Source organism: Sinohyriopsis cumingii, chromosome 3 (assembly GCF_028554795.1).
Source record: "Sinohyriopsis cumingii isolate HCF-2022 chromosome 3, ASM2855479v2, whole genome shotgun sequence".
Lineage (NCBI taxonomy): Eukaryota > Metazoa > Mollusca > Bivalvia > Unionida > Unionidae > Sinohyriopsis > Sinohyriopsis cumingii.
In genome coordinates, this window is record NC_142963.1 from 39,173,781 (window position 1) to 39,192,030 (window position 18,250).

At 36.0% G+C, this 18,250-nt stretch overlaps 1 protein-coding gene across 1 annotated transcript in view; it reads left to right on the forward strand.

The window, feature by feature from the left end:
- The first annotated feature begins 10,627 nt into the window (after positions 1-10,627).
- LOC149802732 (QRFP-like peptide receptor) overlaps positions 10,628-18,250 on the forward strand; it is a 40,423-nt gene continuing 32,800 nt past the window's right edge. Inside the window, exons 1-3 of the mRNA XM_089951303.1 lie at positions 10,628-10,761; positions 11,720-12,117; positions 13,017-13,115. Of these exons, the coding sequence (XP_089807429.1) occupies positions 10,680-10,761; positions 11,720-12,117; positions 13,017-13,115 (579 nt within the window). The 5' untranslated portion in view covers positions 10,628-10,679. The remainder of the gene's footprint in view (positions 10,762-11,719; positions 12,118-13,016; positions 13,116-18,250) is intronic.

The following is an 18,250-nucleotide window of genomic DNA, read 5'->3' on the forward strand; positions in this document are numbered from 1 at the left end:
TCCATGTGATGCAGTTGTGAAAATGGGCAACGGTAAAAGTTTACTGGAAGCCTTCTGTTTTTATGTTAGATGACGTGAAATATTGTTTGCCAGCGTAATGAGCAAACAATGTTAGAATTCATAGTATGTCATCGATATAGCTATTGTTGGAGGAAATCCATCATTGTCAGCGAGGTTAATCCCGCTGTTGAATTGGCGAAATTAATTTGCCCCGCAGAGATGCTGTTTGCACGTCATTTATGAGAAATACGTCAACGCCAGGTATTTACCATGTTACCATTGCTGATATTTTGAATTTCACTATCTTGATTTCGTTCAGATCAAAATATTTTCAGATTTCATCTTAGTTCCTTTGTGGTCTACACTGAGAATGTTATGAAAGATTTTTGGAAAGAGTACAGTACAAGCATATATGAGTGCAACTATGCAATGCAGAGTAGCATACGCGCGCGCGTGCGTGTGTGTGTGTGTGTGTGTGTGTGTGGCTGGCTGGATGGTTGACTGGATAAAAGTGGAGAAAATAACTCTTACAAACCAATAGAAAAATAATGACTAGTATAGCTACCAGCAGCGGCTTTCTAAACTCATTCAATATGGCAACGACTAACAGCATCCAGAGAAATTTACAGTCATGTACAACAAACGATTTTTGTGGAAAAAGACACAAGCTGTTACTACGTCTGAAGAATGGTGGAAAATATATGCAGTAAATTGTTTTTGCTTTTGTTTTCCAATCTGCAAGTAGATTGTACTCTTACAATTTACACCTGCAAATGGCCGTTGTAAGGAAAGATGGAACAACGTTACAAAATACACATCCTTGTACCGTGACATCGCGCACGGATACATTATAATGATAGAAAATAATGCCAATTTATTGTTATTCAATTAGAGCATGGAACATAATTCTATTATAAAATAAAGAAACAAAAACAGCAGAACTGATACAAAGTGCTAGTAGGGCCCTATCAATTTGATACAGCTGAAAAAAATGGTTGGTTTTGTCTTGAAATCTGGAAAAATGGAAGGAGGTTGCCACTAACATCATCATCGGGATTTAAAATTCGTTTTTTCCCCAACTATTCAATAGTCGGAAGATGTTTAAATATAATTAAATGAGTGAGGTTAATACTACCTTAATATAATAATATGTATATCAAGTGAGGTTAATACTACGTTAATACAGTAATGTGTATATTTAGCTTCTTGAGGATGTATCAATATCTACCCGTGATGCAGGCCACAACGGATTTAAGTCGTTAAATATGTCTTGTAAAATTATTTTCATAATATACCATTTGGTATTTTTGAAGCAAAATCAAACATATATGACAGCCAAGAAAGTTAAAATTCTGGTTTCATATTGTCAGATGAAAAAACAAAGTTTCTATTCCAACTTTTCGGAAAAAGAATCCGAATTTTATATGCCCTCAATAAGCAAAGTTAAAATATGTTTATTTGCAAATAATTGGAACAGTAGCTCATTCTCTACACCGCATTTGCAAAAACAGGATTTCACATTTTCTTCAATTATTTATTTAACTAGTGCTCAGTAACTTCTTATATGTGTTATCAAACTTTTGAACATTTAGATAACTCCTGCTTGCAAGTGTGAAGTCATCGCCTCATTTTCTAACAGCTCCTATTAAACTGAGTGCAAATGACATAGCCAGTCTTAATCGTTTCATAGGGGAAAAACCCAAACACTTGCGAAGGAGTTTCAGCAATATAACTATTAGGAGAGAATCTTTTAGTAAAAGTAATAAGATTGAAATTTTCTCTAAATTGTATTAAAATAATTTTTCATTAAATTATATTGAAAGTAATTTTTTCTATTAAAATATATTGAGACTAAATTCATTTATTTCATGATTACACTTATATGCTATTTATGAGCAAGAAGGCAAAACTCTCGTGCACTATACATTTTCCTTGTATCATAAGACAGCACAAAAAAAAACTACCCTCGCTAAGTTGTGTAAGTTGCTGAATTAGCGGATTCCTAAAATTCTCTGACTGACTAAGATATAAGATCCACGCGCTGATGTGGCAAAACTGTCTGTATAATGGTGTACGTAGATTCAGACGATCGTCTGTAAGAAACTATGAAGCCTCAATTTAAGATTCTTGCGAAACTCAAGAACTAGACGTATGACCATATTTGGCTGCGTTCTATGAAACTGTATATAAAAAGCGAGGATATTTGTTGACGAATCAGTCCGTTCGTCGGAATCTCAAAAAGCTTGTATTGATACAGAATCTCGTATCTCCGCTTGCCATATTCCCCAGATGTAGCAACATCTACGCTGTCATAAGTGACACCTCTTTCAAGAGAGCTTGAAATTCGTCTTCTTCTTCTTCTTTTTCTTCTTCTTCTTGTCTCTCTCTCTCTCTCTCTCTCTCTCTCTCTCTGGTCACGGGAACATCATTGCTAAGAGTTTATGAGATAAACAGTCTGGTAAAATAACGCAAACATACTAGTGTACTATTTAAGACAGAATGTGTGTGTGTGTGTGTGGTGTGTTTGTCTGTGTGACATTTGGAATTTTACAGTAGGTTTAACAATTTTAAGTCAAATCGCTGCTATGTCTGCATTGTGGCAGTTTATATGATGAAAACACTGGGGCATCATGCTACAGACATGTAGCATGATGCCCCACCCAGTGAAATTATCATGACACCAGGCCGACCAGTCCTAATACTAAAGTGTTAATGCTTAGCGCCAAGCGAGGCAGCTGTTAGCACCATTTTTATTAGTCCTTGGTATGACTCAGACGGGGTTCGAACCAGAGACTTCGTGCATCCTCTCTAACCGCTAGGCCAGCAGAGCAGTCATTATAAGAAAGAAAGATGCACTGTGTTTCTTAAATATCCTTGTTGGGATACATGTATTTCTCAAATTTTGTTCGATTCATTTAAAATAACAAAAGTCAGACATTTGCTTTCGTATTGCTAATGATCCTGTTTGAATTGTTGGAAACTTGAATTGAAGAAGTTATTGTTGTTGTAGGGTTTAACGCCATTATTCAGCACAAGACAGACTATACATTGCGGCCAGTACAAATGGTGGAGAAAGAACCCGGGAAAACCCCAGAAAGGACCACCGACCTACGAGAAGTTACTGGCAAGCTTTCTCACATACCCACGTTGGCCGAACCTGTGAGCCGAACCCACGCATACAAAGGTGAAATCGAAGTGATCCGTAACGGTGAGCGCTTTAGACCACTTGGCCACTGGGGGCCATTGAAGAGGAATAATTTTAGAAGAATTATTTCACTGCCTTTATAGTGATCTAAACACAGCACAAAGTTCGTGTCATACTTGTGTCTCACTCTATCAGAGAACTAGTTTCAGCAATTAGCTTTGAAATATTAATAACATGAATGTAAACGTATAGCAAAAAGAAAGGAATTAAAAGGGACGCTATCAGTAAGATGGACTTACCGTACGATCAAAACTGAAATCCACTGATACTAGTTCGAATATGGCAAGTGAAAATCTGAGATAACCGATTCAGAAAATCACGATGTGTTTCATGTATATACTAGTCATGCTTTCAAACGATTTCTTATCTTAGTAGATAGACCAAAATTAAAATCTAACCATGTCATATATATATATATATATATATATATATATATATATATATATATATATATATATATATATATATATATATATATATATATATATATATATGTATGTATGTATGTATGTATGTATGTATGTGTGTGTATGTGTGTGTGTGTGTGTTCCTACATCAGGTAATAGAAAAAACTTATCAAATAATTTAATTATCAAAGTTTTAAATGAAAATATGAGCGGAACCTACAGTACTATGAAGCGAATCTACAATAATCCTGATAAAGTTCTATGAATGTCCAAAGGAATAAAAAGTTCCGTATAAATTTGTAAACTAGAAATATGCTGGTCAGCCAATAATCGTTACATTGTCAAGATGGTGTCGTCAAGAACTCCTTATAGTCCAGCTAATAAGCACCTTTTACTTTCACTGAACAGTCCAAACAAAACTTTTCCCCTCTAATAATATCGAAGAACAACATGACAAAATACATCTGCAGACTTACGACAGGAACGCAGGAAATGAGAATGACTCCAGATATAGGAACAAATTGGATTGCTCAGTTCTCTCGGTATATACAGCGTCTAATATGACTATATTTCACAATGTACTCCACGTGATGGCTCATGCTATTTAATTTACCTCGAAATTGCCTACTCATGTGACCTAGACCATCCAATGTGAAGTTACTCCATTCGTCTAGAAGAGTCCAAACCCCATTTTTGAGATTATTAGCAGTAATTGTCAGCAAGTACGTCATCATCTCCTTATATATCCTATATATACGACATGCATTAAAACTAACGTGACTTTTAAAGTGGTGGTATAAAGCAATTTCTATAACAATATTAATGGTATATTATATTATAATCAATGTTGAATTTCCAATCATTAACCATTAAATACGTATAAAAATAACGACAAAAATTACTAATTATCCCGTTTTCTAAATGAATTGAATATGGTACACAATTTCATCGCAATCCTTTCTGCTTTACATTACCTCATCCCCTCTCATGCATAAGGGACAAATTACGCAGAAATCTGGAGTGAGAAAAATAAAAACTGGGCTGGATTAAAAACCTTGAAAGTAAAATTACACCAACTAACCTAGAATACTATGGTTCGTCGTAACGGTATGTGAACTCTTTGATTGAGATTTATCTACGGTGTTTATATAATCAGTGATACAAGGTTGCAACAATCTTATTTTCATACGCCGGTACGTGTATGACTGAGCGTTCAGTGTTTGTAGTGCTTTACATTCTTCATGAAAACCATCTCTCATGTTTAAATCGTAAGTGTGCCTTATATTGATATAATCAATGTGAATAAAAATACAAACTCAGAACAGCCAATGGAGGTATGTGAGAAAGCTTGCCAGTAGCTTCTCGTGGGTCGGTGGTTCTTTCCGGGGTTTTCCAGGGTTCTTCCTCCACCATTAATACTGGCCGTCATGAATAGCCCTTCGTGTGCTGAAAAATGGCATCAAACCCTACAACAACAACAACAAAAACAACAAGAAACTCCGAAAAGAAAACAGTTAACTTATCAAAATGCAAAGGTGATTGTGAATAGCTTCAAAAGACACATAATTACATTTTGTAGCAGACAGTGGGCAGGGATGTGAGGAGTTCATTCACGCGGTCAATGCACACTTACCTGTATTCAAACTTAACTCCGTTCAACGGCAAATATGTGTATTTATACGTGATATAAAGAAATCATATGTGTATTATGTAAGCTCTATCAATTATACACCACGCTTTGTATATATTTTTCATTAAAAGAAAACTAGCAAATGAGAGAGAAGAGAGTGAGAATTTTCTTTTTCTACGTTATTGCCGGATATATTTCATCGTTTGCTACCAAAAACATGATATTTTAACAAGATTAAATATATTCGGCATTAACGTAGCTACATGCTCACCCCCGTCCCATTTTCGTAAATTGACCTCTATTTCAAACAGTGATCATATAAATACACGTGGCGTAAGAATTAGGTTGCCCTAATCTGTCCCAGTTAATTACATTTTTGTCATGCAATCTATTTCATCCTGTATGACAAAAACGAAATACCCATTCCGCAATGTATCACAGTGGGTTTTGTCAAGGAAGTAAATTAAAATAACTTCAGAGACTCGAACGACGCCTGGTCAAATTTCTTTATCGGCGATTAATTTCCTTGTCTGAAATTAATAGTATACAATTTCAGAGGTAGGTATAATTAACTTGTAACGATATTTGGAAGAGATGAGCAGTGTTTATTTGAGAACTTGCAAAATGAAGTATATTTATCTTTAACTATTTGAAGTGTCGTTGCGCCTTATTTCCATACATGATTCGTATATATTATTAACAGTATGGAACAGATGGGTGAGTCGAGTGATTTTCCTTTTATTCGTGAGATGCATTTGATGAACGTATAATTATTCTGAAAATAGTAATCGAAATAAATTACCTTAAGTGCAACAAGGATTTCTTTCAGCAAGAAGGTTCGTGATCTTGACAAGGGTTTTCTTCAAAACCCGGAAACGCATTGGTTTGAAATGTTGCTTTAGTACAATAACTACGACTTAGCTGAGATTGAAACCCAAAGCCTACGTTCTTCACCCAGACATAAGCTGCATGTTATGTTAGATTTAAACTTATTCATGGAGTGCAATATGGCCACGCAGTGTCATGATTTGACTGTTAAGTAAATAATTCTTGATAGAAAATTTCAAGTTCTAAAAGGTTTTTGACTGAAAGTTTTCAGATTGATAGAATATAATGATCTTTCGTTTGGCTCCATAATCTGGTTTGCAACTGTTTAAGGTGATTACATGTTGCATCATGTTGTGGTAAAAATACACTGATGTGAACCTTGATGCTAACAAATAGATTCTGAAGAATACCATCTAATGGTCAGTACTTCATTGCCAACATAACTATGTAAATGGGAGTAAAGCAAGTATATATTTCAGATCACTAAACTGTTTATATATTGTCAAACAAGAAAGGATATCGTGGTAAATGGCTTGGATCCTCTTCTTTCATGGAAACTAGCCCGGTAATCTGGTCCCTTGTATAGCAATTTTGTTTATCTGACCATTTTGACGATTATACAAATGGCCAGAGTATCTGGCTACCTTGGGTGGCAGGACAGCAGGATACCGTCTGATGAAAATCATGCTACCATTTTTCAAAATATTGATACATGTTAAAGATTGTCTTCATCGAAGCTTAAACAATGATTTTCGTTCATTCACAAGGGTCGTAGATAAAAGATTTCAGCAAGTAACCAGGTTGAAGAAATTACCAATTACCTGCATTTGTGATAGCTAAAACAGTTATTGTTGTTGTTGTAAGGTTTTAACGCCATTTTTCAGCACGCGATAGGCTATACATGGCGGCCAGTATTAATGGTGTAGGAAGAACCCGCGAAATCCCCGGAAAGAACCACCGACCCTCAAGAAGCTACTGGCAAGCTTTCTCACATACCTCCATTGGCTGTTCTGAGTTTGTATTTTTATTCACATTGATTATATCAATATAAGACACACAAGCTTTCTCACATATCCACATTGGCCAAATCTGAGACTCGAACCCACGCAGACAGAGGTGAGATGGCAGTTATCCGTAACGGAGAGCGCTTTAGACCACTCGGCCCCCTATTGGTTTATCATATTGTGATCCGCCCATGACGCAATAATACGGATATATAAACATTCTTTCAACCGCAGGCCTATAGATCAATAATGAGTTTCTATTCATCCATTAATCATAAATGACATATGAAAATAACTATACGAAGTATTAATGGTCCCTGTTTTCTAAATGATATTAAAATGGCACACGATTTCACCGGAATCCTTTCTTTATTGCATTCCCCTCTCGTGCGTGATTGGCAAAATAAGCACACATCTGAAGTGAGAGAGAAAACCATATTGGGCTGGACGAAAACATTAAAACCTAAAATTTACCAAGTAATCTACAGTAATCTGGTTCGTCGTAATGGTATGTTTCCACTTTCCTTGGGATCTATCTTCAGTGTTTATAATATCAATGATACATAGTTGTTATAGCCAGTGACACTAGGCCTAAATGTTAAATTTGTCGGTTACGAGGCACACATACTGGATTGTGTTTTAATCCTTTATTTTCGTTTCTTAAATCTATTATAATGTTCTAAAATAGATTATTAATTATTTAATATAAAGATGTCTAAATTGTCCAAATGGTCGCCCCCTCCCTCCCTCTATCCCTCTCTCGCTCTGGATTATCGTAGCTAGATACGGGCGAAAATCCATGAAAATACGAGGATTGGGGATTTTCGCTTGTGTAATACGACGTTGTTTTCTGGACCTATGAATGATGGTAATCTTAGTCAAGCCGTCTAAAAGAGAGAGAGAGAGAGAGAGAGAGAGAGAGAGAGAATATTATAGTCTTTAGAAATGTTAACTAAAGCACTATATACATATATATATATATATATATATATATATATATATATATATATATATATATATATATATATATATATATAATGCGCTGGCAGATCAGATCTGTGCCGAATGTTGTATGATTACTCCTACAAAAATTCTACACATACCCAGATCTGTGTCTGTGCAATTTGTAGCTGAGTTCGACATATATCAGGGTACATATATTAAACACTTTTTCCCCACTGCATTTGTTTTTAATTGAATATTTGACCAGAATTTACTTCCGTTTTCATTGTAAATGTTAAAACATGAATAATTGCAATCTTTTTCATTGCAATCTTTTTTCCTAACTTCAGTTCTCCTAACTTCACGAAAGATGAATTTACAATTAAAATGTAATTAGGTATTCTAGATGATAATGTTTTAGTAAATAACATTAAACCTTAAGGGTACTGAATTTGCCAGTAAAAAAAACAAAAAAAAAAAACAAGCATAGGAAGATACAGGCATATTTACTATGAAGATAAAATATATATATTAAACAACACTGAAAATGAGCATTGAGATCACTTTTATTTTTAAACCCTTGTCATTTTTTGAAATCATATACACACCATCGACTTTGTACAAAAAGCCATATATATATAACCTATCTGCGTTTTAATGGAAAAATGTCTGGTTATATTCAATTTCTCAATTTTTTTTCTTTCAGAATGGTGTTGTAGTTCCGAGAAAATTTAACGAGAAATATGTAAAATCATCATCGTTATTGATACTACTATTCGATATACACAGAGTGAGATCCTATTTTTATAATATGCATCCTTTGCAATATGTGAATTTATAAATATTTATGATACTGTATTACGATAGTTATTATTACGGAGCACATTGCATTAATACTATATTGTCAGTATGTTGTTTGTTAATCTCTATTTTAATCTAGCACATGATAATTATGGATCTATCATTGGCGGATAGCCCAAATTACAAAAACAGATTATTATTATTATTATTATTATTATTATTATTATTAGTAGTAGTAGTAGTAGTAGTAGTTGTTGTTGTTGTTGTTGTTGTTGTTGTTGTTGTTGTGGTAGTGGTAGTAGTAGTAGTAATAGTACTAGTAGTAATAGTAGTAATATCAGTAGTAGTAGTATTAGTATTGAAATGCAAATCGTCAAACACGCGCGTGAATTTAAGTGATTTTTTACCTTGTAAAATTAATCAGTTCTACGTAGATCAACGAGCTCCGAAGGGAATTTTTTTCTGAAGGTCAAATTGAGTGTCATTTTTAGAATCTCCACACGAGTTCGCGTCAACTCGTTTATTTCGACTCTTTCAACAGCTCATGGACTGCGTAGTGTTTTACCTCTGACCTGGGACTAATTACTACGAAAACAACACAGCTTGATAATGAAAACAAAAACAAAAAGCATCTTTCGCTATCTGAAAATTTATCGACTGACTATTAAGTGTGAAATATATTTAAATTTTCAAAATTACATTTGAGAGAGAGAGAGAGAGAGAGAGAGAGGACAGGCAGACAGACACAGATGGTTAGATAGGTACTAGGTACACAAAGCAGATAGTAGTAAACTTAAGAATTGCATTTATGAACTTTGTCCATTATATCTACTGGGTTTAGGCTCCGTATGAAAATGTGGACAGACCGGTTGAGTTCCAAGGGGATAGATAAGATGCACGTGTCTTTCATTCGAATGTATCGTCCTTTTTCTATCAGTATGCGATAAGTAATGACCTTTGGAGTAGTAGCCGACTTTAGTTATTCACATGTACCAGCAAACTTTGATACCTACATGGTTTAAAAAAAAAAAAAAAAAAAAAACATGCGTAGGTTGTTACAGTACGCGTCATCATATTCACTTCTTATTTGGCTGAGGAGACATTGTATCTGCTGACTATTTAATTAAGTATTTCCCAAGGTCATTGTTTGTCACGAGCTTAACTTCCATTTAATACCAAACAGTATATATCAGAAAGTAGGTAATGTGTTACCCCATTTGAAAATTTATGCACATTACAATTAGTTAGGAACTCAGACAACGGACATACGGAAAGGATTCTGAATTACATCTGACATTCAGAGACAATGCATATATTGCTTAGAGAATATTTTGCGGAAGTAGTGTGATACCCGCAGACGAAATCGTTGATAATATGTCAACTACCTCCAAAAATAGCTTCTCTTTAACAGAAATGGAAACTAAGATAAGAGCTGAAAGGACACAAAGTCTTCCGGTCGATCCCAATGCTTTTCGAGTTCATGCTGGCTATGTAGCAGACGACATAGTAATATTCAACATTTCAGGATTTACCTGTGATCAACAAGCCGTAGTCATAAAAAAGTACCATTCGTGAAGATGACGGCAATTTTAGAGGATTACAATTTAACAAATTATTCGATAGATTATCCGGACATAAATTTAACCTCGGAGTTGTCAAAGTTTCTGGAACAAATCGAGGAGAAGCCGACCGTCTCTGAAATTACATTAAAGATTTTGTTCTATGTGATTTCAATGTGTGGGGCTTTCTTTGGTAATTTGACTATAATTCTGGTGATCGCCTGCCATCGAGTACTGCGAACAAAGTTTAACTTCTATATAATCAATTTAGTAACAGCAGATCTTCTCGTGCCAGTATTTTGCATGTGGGTTCATCTAGTTTCCAGTCTGAACAAACAATGGCCTCTGGGGGAAACATTCTGCCGCATTCATACTTTTGTGCAAGGTAGGGGGATTCACTTGTTATCCCCTTCGACCTCAGATCTGTAGAACAGGCCAGATGCGCCCTTCTGCGTGTCGTAAAAGGCGATCAGTTGATTCAGGCTCCACGGTAACTCAGTAGTCGGCATGCCGGAAGGGTGTTGTTGGTTCGAATCCTATCTAAGGATCAAACCAGGTCGGCTGTGAGCTAGCCATTTTACTAAAATTATCTCGGTTTTAAATTGCCTACTTGTTTTGCACCGCTACAAAACACGAAACAGAAGAACTCAGTAACTTTTGTGTAAGACAAAAGTTTTGTAAACTCTGTGTAGAATGTATATATATATATTTTTTAAGCGGACTTCACACTATAGTGACGACACTCCTTAAGTACTAAAGTTGAACTGTGATTAAAATTTCAAGCATTTTTGTTGAAGATACCTCGACGATGAATATATTCATAAACATATAAATGTGGTTTTATGGATTGGTCTATTATTCCAAATTCGCATATTCGTCAGAAACATTTAGTGTTAGTTTCTAACATTTTCGTATTGAGTCTGATTGATTGATTGATTTATGCTCAGAACGTTTCGTGACTACTCAGCCTGGTCGTGTGAATAAAAGGTTATGTAAACTTTAAATTAAAAACTAGAATGAAAGTTCCTCGACGTACGTTCAATTTTGTTAAAAAGTAATTTAAACAACATGTTACAATAATCGAGTGACAATCCTATCTATTCTGGTCAGAGGCACAACACCTGTCGGGTAATTACTTGATGACGAAACCTTCCATTATAAAAAAGTTTACATTACATCATTTAGACCTCCATCTTTTACCCCACATAGAATATAATTCAGGCCATAAGAAAAAACATAAAGAAAAGCAAACTAAAATAAAAAATGTCTTTACCAATGATATAACATATTTTTATATTTAAATGCATTGGCTACATTATACTAATGTCATCATTCTTTTCCAGTTCTGTTAGTTTGTGTGAACATTTTCACGCTGGCCATAGTAACAACTGACCGATTCCTTGCCGCCTTTTCGCCAGGAAGACTCTATATAACACAGACTTACCAATGGGTTTTAGTCACATTCATATGGATTATAGCTTCGTGCATCTCTTTGCCTTGGATTTTGTACCAAAAATACACCGAATTTGAATGGCTTGGAGAACATCAAATTTTATGTGACGCAAAGTTTCCGTCTGAAGCATCCCGTACATCATACACTTTGATGTTTTTTATTATAATGTATATTATCCCCATATTAGTGATGTTTGTATTCATAATCATTACACTATATATACAAGGACGAACTCCGAGACCTACATCCGTTCCGGAAGTGACGCAAGCAGAAGAAATGCAAAAAAGGGTGAGTAAAAGAAAGATATACAAAATGGACGATGTGTGTACTTTGTTTGCAAGTGCGTGAGAGAGAGAGAGAGAGAGAGAGAGAGAGAGAGAGAGAGAGGAAACGTGCTGAATCCCAGTAAAACTTTTTAAAGACTTACAAATATGTTCTCTTAGACCATGTCTTTTCCTAGTCTTTATTATTTAAAGCAACCTTTTTCTGAATTTTAGTCGTTATGCATCGTTAGCAGTGGCGTCACTCGGGTTGGTGTCAACCAGTGCGGTAGCTCATGGTGTCACCCCATGGTCCTCCTTCCGTAACAGACCATACAGAATCCTTAGTAATGTCATTTTGGTGTCACCCCCTCTGATGGTGTCACCCGGTGCAGTCCGCACCCCCCGCATCCCCCTAGCGACGCCACTGCTGTGCCTGCTAGTCATGTATTTAACTATGATCGGTTATCCGCTTATGAAATCCGACTAGACCGAGCAGTGTGTGCTCTGTAAAATTTGCAGTTTTTAATTTTGGTGTCACCCCTCTGAGATGGTGTCACCCGGTGCGGTCCGCACCCCCCTAGCGACGCCACTGATCGTTAGTAGAACAAATCATCCAGTTTTCGTTCTTTGCAGAAGTTATCAGCCATAGTAACAACTGTACTGTACATATTTGTTTCGTTTTTGTACTGAAGTTGCACACACACACACACACACACACCGAGTTATAAATCCTGGTTTATGTTCTTTGCGCATTCTCAAAGGCTGTATTCTTACAAACTATATAAATTGTTTGAAACCTCTATCTTATCCCCCATTCTGATACGATGTGAAACTCGTCCATTTCTTAAGTTATTGAATATGACAGGTTGTTGCTGATTTTCTACTATTAAACCGTTACATTGTTTTCTATAACTATTTTTGCAGGCGGTGTACCTTATTTTGACAGTCCTGGTGGTCTTTTGTGTGTGCTGGACACCACAACAAAGCCTTCTCCTATGGGACGTTTACAGGGATAGGGACAAGGTAAGACGGACAATTGAGTGTGCGAGTGTTCGATCGATTGATCGATCGAGAGGGATGCCGTTTGTAGGAAAGCAAAACGTTATAGCGTGTTTCTGTGTTATTTGCTTCCCAGACTCCAGTCCTCCCTGCATATCCATAAACGGAGTCGAAAATATAAGGACGGTGACTATTACAAATCTTCTCCAAGAGTAACCGCAAATTTCACAAAAGATATTTTTTCTTAAAGAAAGAATAAAATTTATGTATTCCTGAAAACAAACGAAAATAAGAAAATAAATATAACATTATGACCAAGTTCGTTTTATGTAGTTTTAATAAGGCTACAAAGTACAGGAGAATAGCTGTACATACATCTACTGCTGTACCTTTCCCCTGGGTGCTAGTAATAGTAGATCAAAGTAGCAAACGGTATACTCATGAAATAGAAACAATAACATTAATCTGATCTCTAAAATGTAAATTTCTAACACACTGACACAGACTTTGATTGTAGTTAAGTAACCTTTTATTGTACAATAATACACACTAACGCACCCACAACTAGTTGTGGTTTAACAGTCTTACTTTACAATAACACACATTAAAGTACAACACAATTTTCTGCTTTGCTAGTTTAAACTTGAATGTGATGCATTATTTTTTTATTCTAGTACATGTATTACGACTAGATTCTGGCCATGGTCTGTGTCTACTTATATGAATAATTTATACACACAAAAGATCCATAATTTGTAAGCTGTTGGCGTCACTTCGTCATTTAGCCTAAAGACCCCTCTTCGAAATAATCTACTAAATTATCCACAATTTAAAAAAAAAGAACAGGAGAAAACAATAATAAAAATTGTCCCTTCTAGTACAGAATTAATGTTCTGACAGGAAAATAGAAAATCAGATTAAACTTTTCCACAGTGGGAGGTTCATCGGTATTGTTTGTTTTACGTAATTAACTATGCCCACGGTGTCATGAGTACCGGCTCATATTCAGTTGTCTGTTTCAATTTCAATAAGACACTTTTTTCGATGGGAGAATAAATGGTTGCGTTTATTCAGAGAGATAACGGTGTACAAAAACAAAGGTTTAACGTAATATGGCGTTGATATCGATGGCTTTACAAACCATTTTGTATGTTTATATCGATATCATAATGGTTTGAAAGACTTTTATGAATGCCTTCATATTAGCGTGGATAACCTCACTACCATTTTTTGTTATTTTTCTTTCTTTTTTACCCCCATATTTAAGCGAGACCTTCTTTGAATATTTGCATTAAGTTGTTTGTTTATCATTATAGCATTTGTAGTACAATAATATTTTGTACAATTATTTTGTATTACGCGACATTCAGTCTTTATGATACCGTCGTTCGATACAAGAGATCAATTGTGACTTACAGTTTCAATAATGTAGAAGTGTCAGATTGGGAATTTTACAGTTTTCTTTCCTAATGTGGCCGGTGATAAAAGCCGCAACCTCTAGCCACCATAATTGGACAAGCAAACAAAATACAGGAATGTACAAACCGCGGAAGATTAATCCACGAACGCAGTCAGAACGTCTACACTATACGGCTATTAGAAAGCCAACAGTGCTGCATCGATCGATACTCCGCAGTCTATCAGCTAAGCGATTACATCATCCGCAGCATATTAGAGCGTGTTTTGTTTTGGGCCAAGCTTTCCTGACTTGGGGCTACTATTTCTTTCCTTTTTTTTTTTGACCGACTTGTAGCAGATTTTCAACAAGCTAGTATTTTGACACCGGAAACCAAACGCAAACACGGAATCCGAAAACCTATCACAGACAACGAAAATAATACAAAACAAAAAAACAACAACATCAAAACAAATAGCAAACTCCAAAACTTGCCTTACTATACAATAAACAAGAGCTAGACAACTACAGTAACATGTATATAGAAAATGGAAAATAAGAGAGCTCCAGAGTGCGAGGCAACCATACAAACCACAAATGTACTACAAACTGCCACCATATATTCTACATTCCAAAGTGTGGGTCCTCGTGCGCAATCAGTAGCACAAAATATACTCCAAGAAAATGCATATGAAATCAATCTGGTACCATAAATATCCACCGTTGATTATCTACAAGGGCACGAGGGTCGCACAAATTTGCACACACTCTCCAGTCTTCCAACATTTGTCGATGACGTATACGTGTTTGTATACATTCGACACAAATATATTGTGTGCAGAAAGGCAGCGTGCTCTATACGACCGGAGATGCTGGATCTGCCAGCGCATTTGTTGCCGATATCCTAGATCGGTGCCGAAAACCAAGCGGCAAACCGCAATGTCCACCCAAACGTTTGTATTTTGTACATAGTTGGTCTTCGTAGCAACGGTACGACCGACAATAGAGCAGACAGAATCCGACACAAACAAACTAGTTTGGTCCGCATGGGAATCGCTGAACAAACCACGTTTCGAGTATACCTGCTGTTACTGTATCTGAAACAAAAGTGGATGTGCAGATTTCGATTGACGACTACTCGCACATGGATATGGACTCTGCTCCATTGACTACACACGCTATTTCTCTGGTGTTCTCGAAAGAACAGGTCTCTTACAATACGTATTCGACCAAGGGTTTTGAATACAAAACGACGACACGCACATATACGATGCAACACGCACGTTTCTGTACAATACAAAAAGCGTTGGAAAGCAGATTCTTTTGTAGCTACGATAACCCTGAAAGATGCACGGTGCGACGTAAACTTTACAATAAAATCGTTTTCAATTTCGAGGCCGTGCTTGCTCCACAACAAACACAGGGGAAGGGATATTTTCGAACAAGACACGTATCGACGAGGTAACGAACGAGTAGCAACAGGAAAATATATGCAGATTTGTTGAAGCACTCGATACATCAATACAGTGTGTGGGCTCGCTGGACCATATTGCAGCATGGTTGGGACTCCATTGCAAAGCGTGGAAGCGCCATAAAACACAAATTGATACACGATTGTCGATGTCTGTGAAGGGGAATACATCTGCCACAAATATATAAACACCATTTCGAAGCAGAGCCCGCACCATTTTGTTTCTGCAACTGTGCAGCAGCGATTGAAGGCCAAACGATTGGGAAAGCCTTTTTCATGTTTATACTTTCTCGAGAGCAAGTTGGGACCATTCGGCGATTTTCGTTTGTGTCTAGAACCTATCTGATTCCAACTGGGTACTGCACATACAACACCTACAAAGAAGATAGCTCGAACTAGTGTGCTGGTAGTGCAGACAAAGACAAAAGAAAAAGGGATGTCCAAAAACCGTGCAAGGATCTGGCAATGCCGAGCCACTCGCATATACAAGATATAGAGGATCCAGAGGCTCTGACCATACCAAATACGAAACGGCCAGGGCTGGAAAAACACGTCCTGCTATTCAACTGCAAGCAGTCAGTGTTTTGGATCCCTGGGGATATTTCTAGAACAAACACGCATACTATACTTCGGGAGGTTTTGCAAGAATTTATACAACAGCCACAGACTAAAAAGCTTTTCTTTACGCCAAACCACCATAGGTATACGTGTTGGTTGGGAGGCAGGATAGTTGGATGGAACAAATGCAAAGTAGGTATTTCTAAGCGAGGTTCCACATTCTGTAGACAAACTTGAGAAACCTTTTGACGATCGCACGACATAGATTGGTCTCTATCTTTTTGAGGCAAGCCAAAAAACTCATTGGAAACAAGGGGGTACAAATCCACATGTAGACAACAGTCCTTGTAGTTCGTCGACACTCCCTACACAAGCATTCTGTAGCAAACCATAGAATTTGACATTTATAGTACAATTACCCATGCTTATTCGGGAAACAGAGGTGTTTGGTCGTACTTGAAAAAAAGTCGAACTCATGCTTGGTTACTCCACTGGTTTTTTTGTCCTTCAACATAGATGGATCCATAATATATAATTCAGTCGGGCATTTCTGCCCACCTAAGGTTTCCGTTAACCAGTCGTGAGTCAAAACGCATACCGAATTTGACTGATTGATGAAAATAAAGTATTGCAATGCTTACCTTTGAAAAGAGGCATTTGTCATCAGAATATTCTGTTCAAAATAATATTAATTTTGGACACAATGGATACCACTCCTGTGTTTTCTTGACTCACGATATGTCGGCTTATTCTGTGCATAGCTTTGAAAAGATATCATGTTTATTAATCCGATTACGGAAATGAAATACATTACTTTGGACTGTTTCTGTCAGCATTTAGGTCGAGTAATTAGGTCCGTGTTATAACTGGTTTTACACAATTCAACATAAGAATGTCATAAATAGCAAGATATATGAAGCAAACTAAACTGATCTTGTAAAAGAATTAGTAAAGTTCAACATTTTATAAAATAAATGAGTTATTATGTTGATGAGAACCACAATGAATATGATGTAATGTGTTAACAACGTCTCGTGTATGGAGGAAAATAGTAAAGACTATACGCTGGATAATTTCTTGAGAATCCCATTCTAGCGGCAAGTTGATATTTGGATAGCAGACGATTTTGTACGTGTGGGACAGCTTATTGCAAAATTGGAAATTTGGTTTAAAATACAGTATTGTTTTAAGGTATACATTTCCATCTTTTATACATTGTATTTATTTGTATGATTCTTACAGGTACGTAGCAAATAGGATTTCCTGGGTTACAAGTTCAAAAAGGTGATGGAGTGGGTCTTCATGTTGACATTTAGAAATCACATTTTCATGTGCATTTAGGGTAGAAATGTGGGATATTTTTGCAAACTTTTAATTATCATTTTCTTAATATAAAGACGATCGTTCTTTTCCGATACAAATGGGTATTCGACCAAAACCAAAACGTGCTCCAATTACCCGAGGCGCAGAATTAGCCGACATGGTGGTATATATATATATATATATATATATATATATATATATATATATATATATATATATATATATATATATATATATATATATATATATATATATATATAACAAGGATTTGAAGTGTTGGTATAAACAGATTGGATATATTTGATATACCAGTACTATTGTTCTATCAAACTGTGATCTGTCCATGGCGCAATAATACTTATATATATATATATATATATATATATATATATATATATATATATATATATA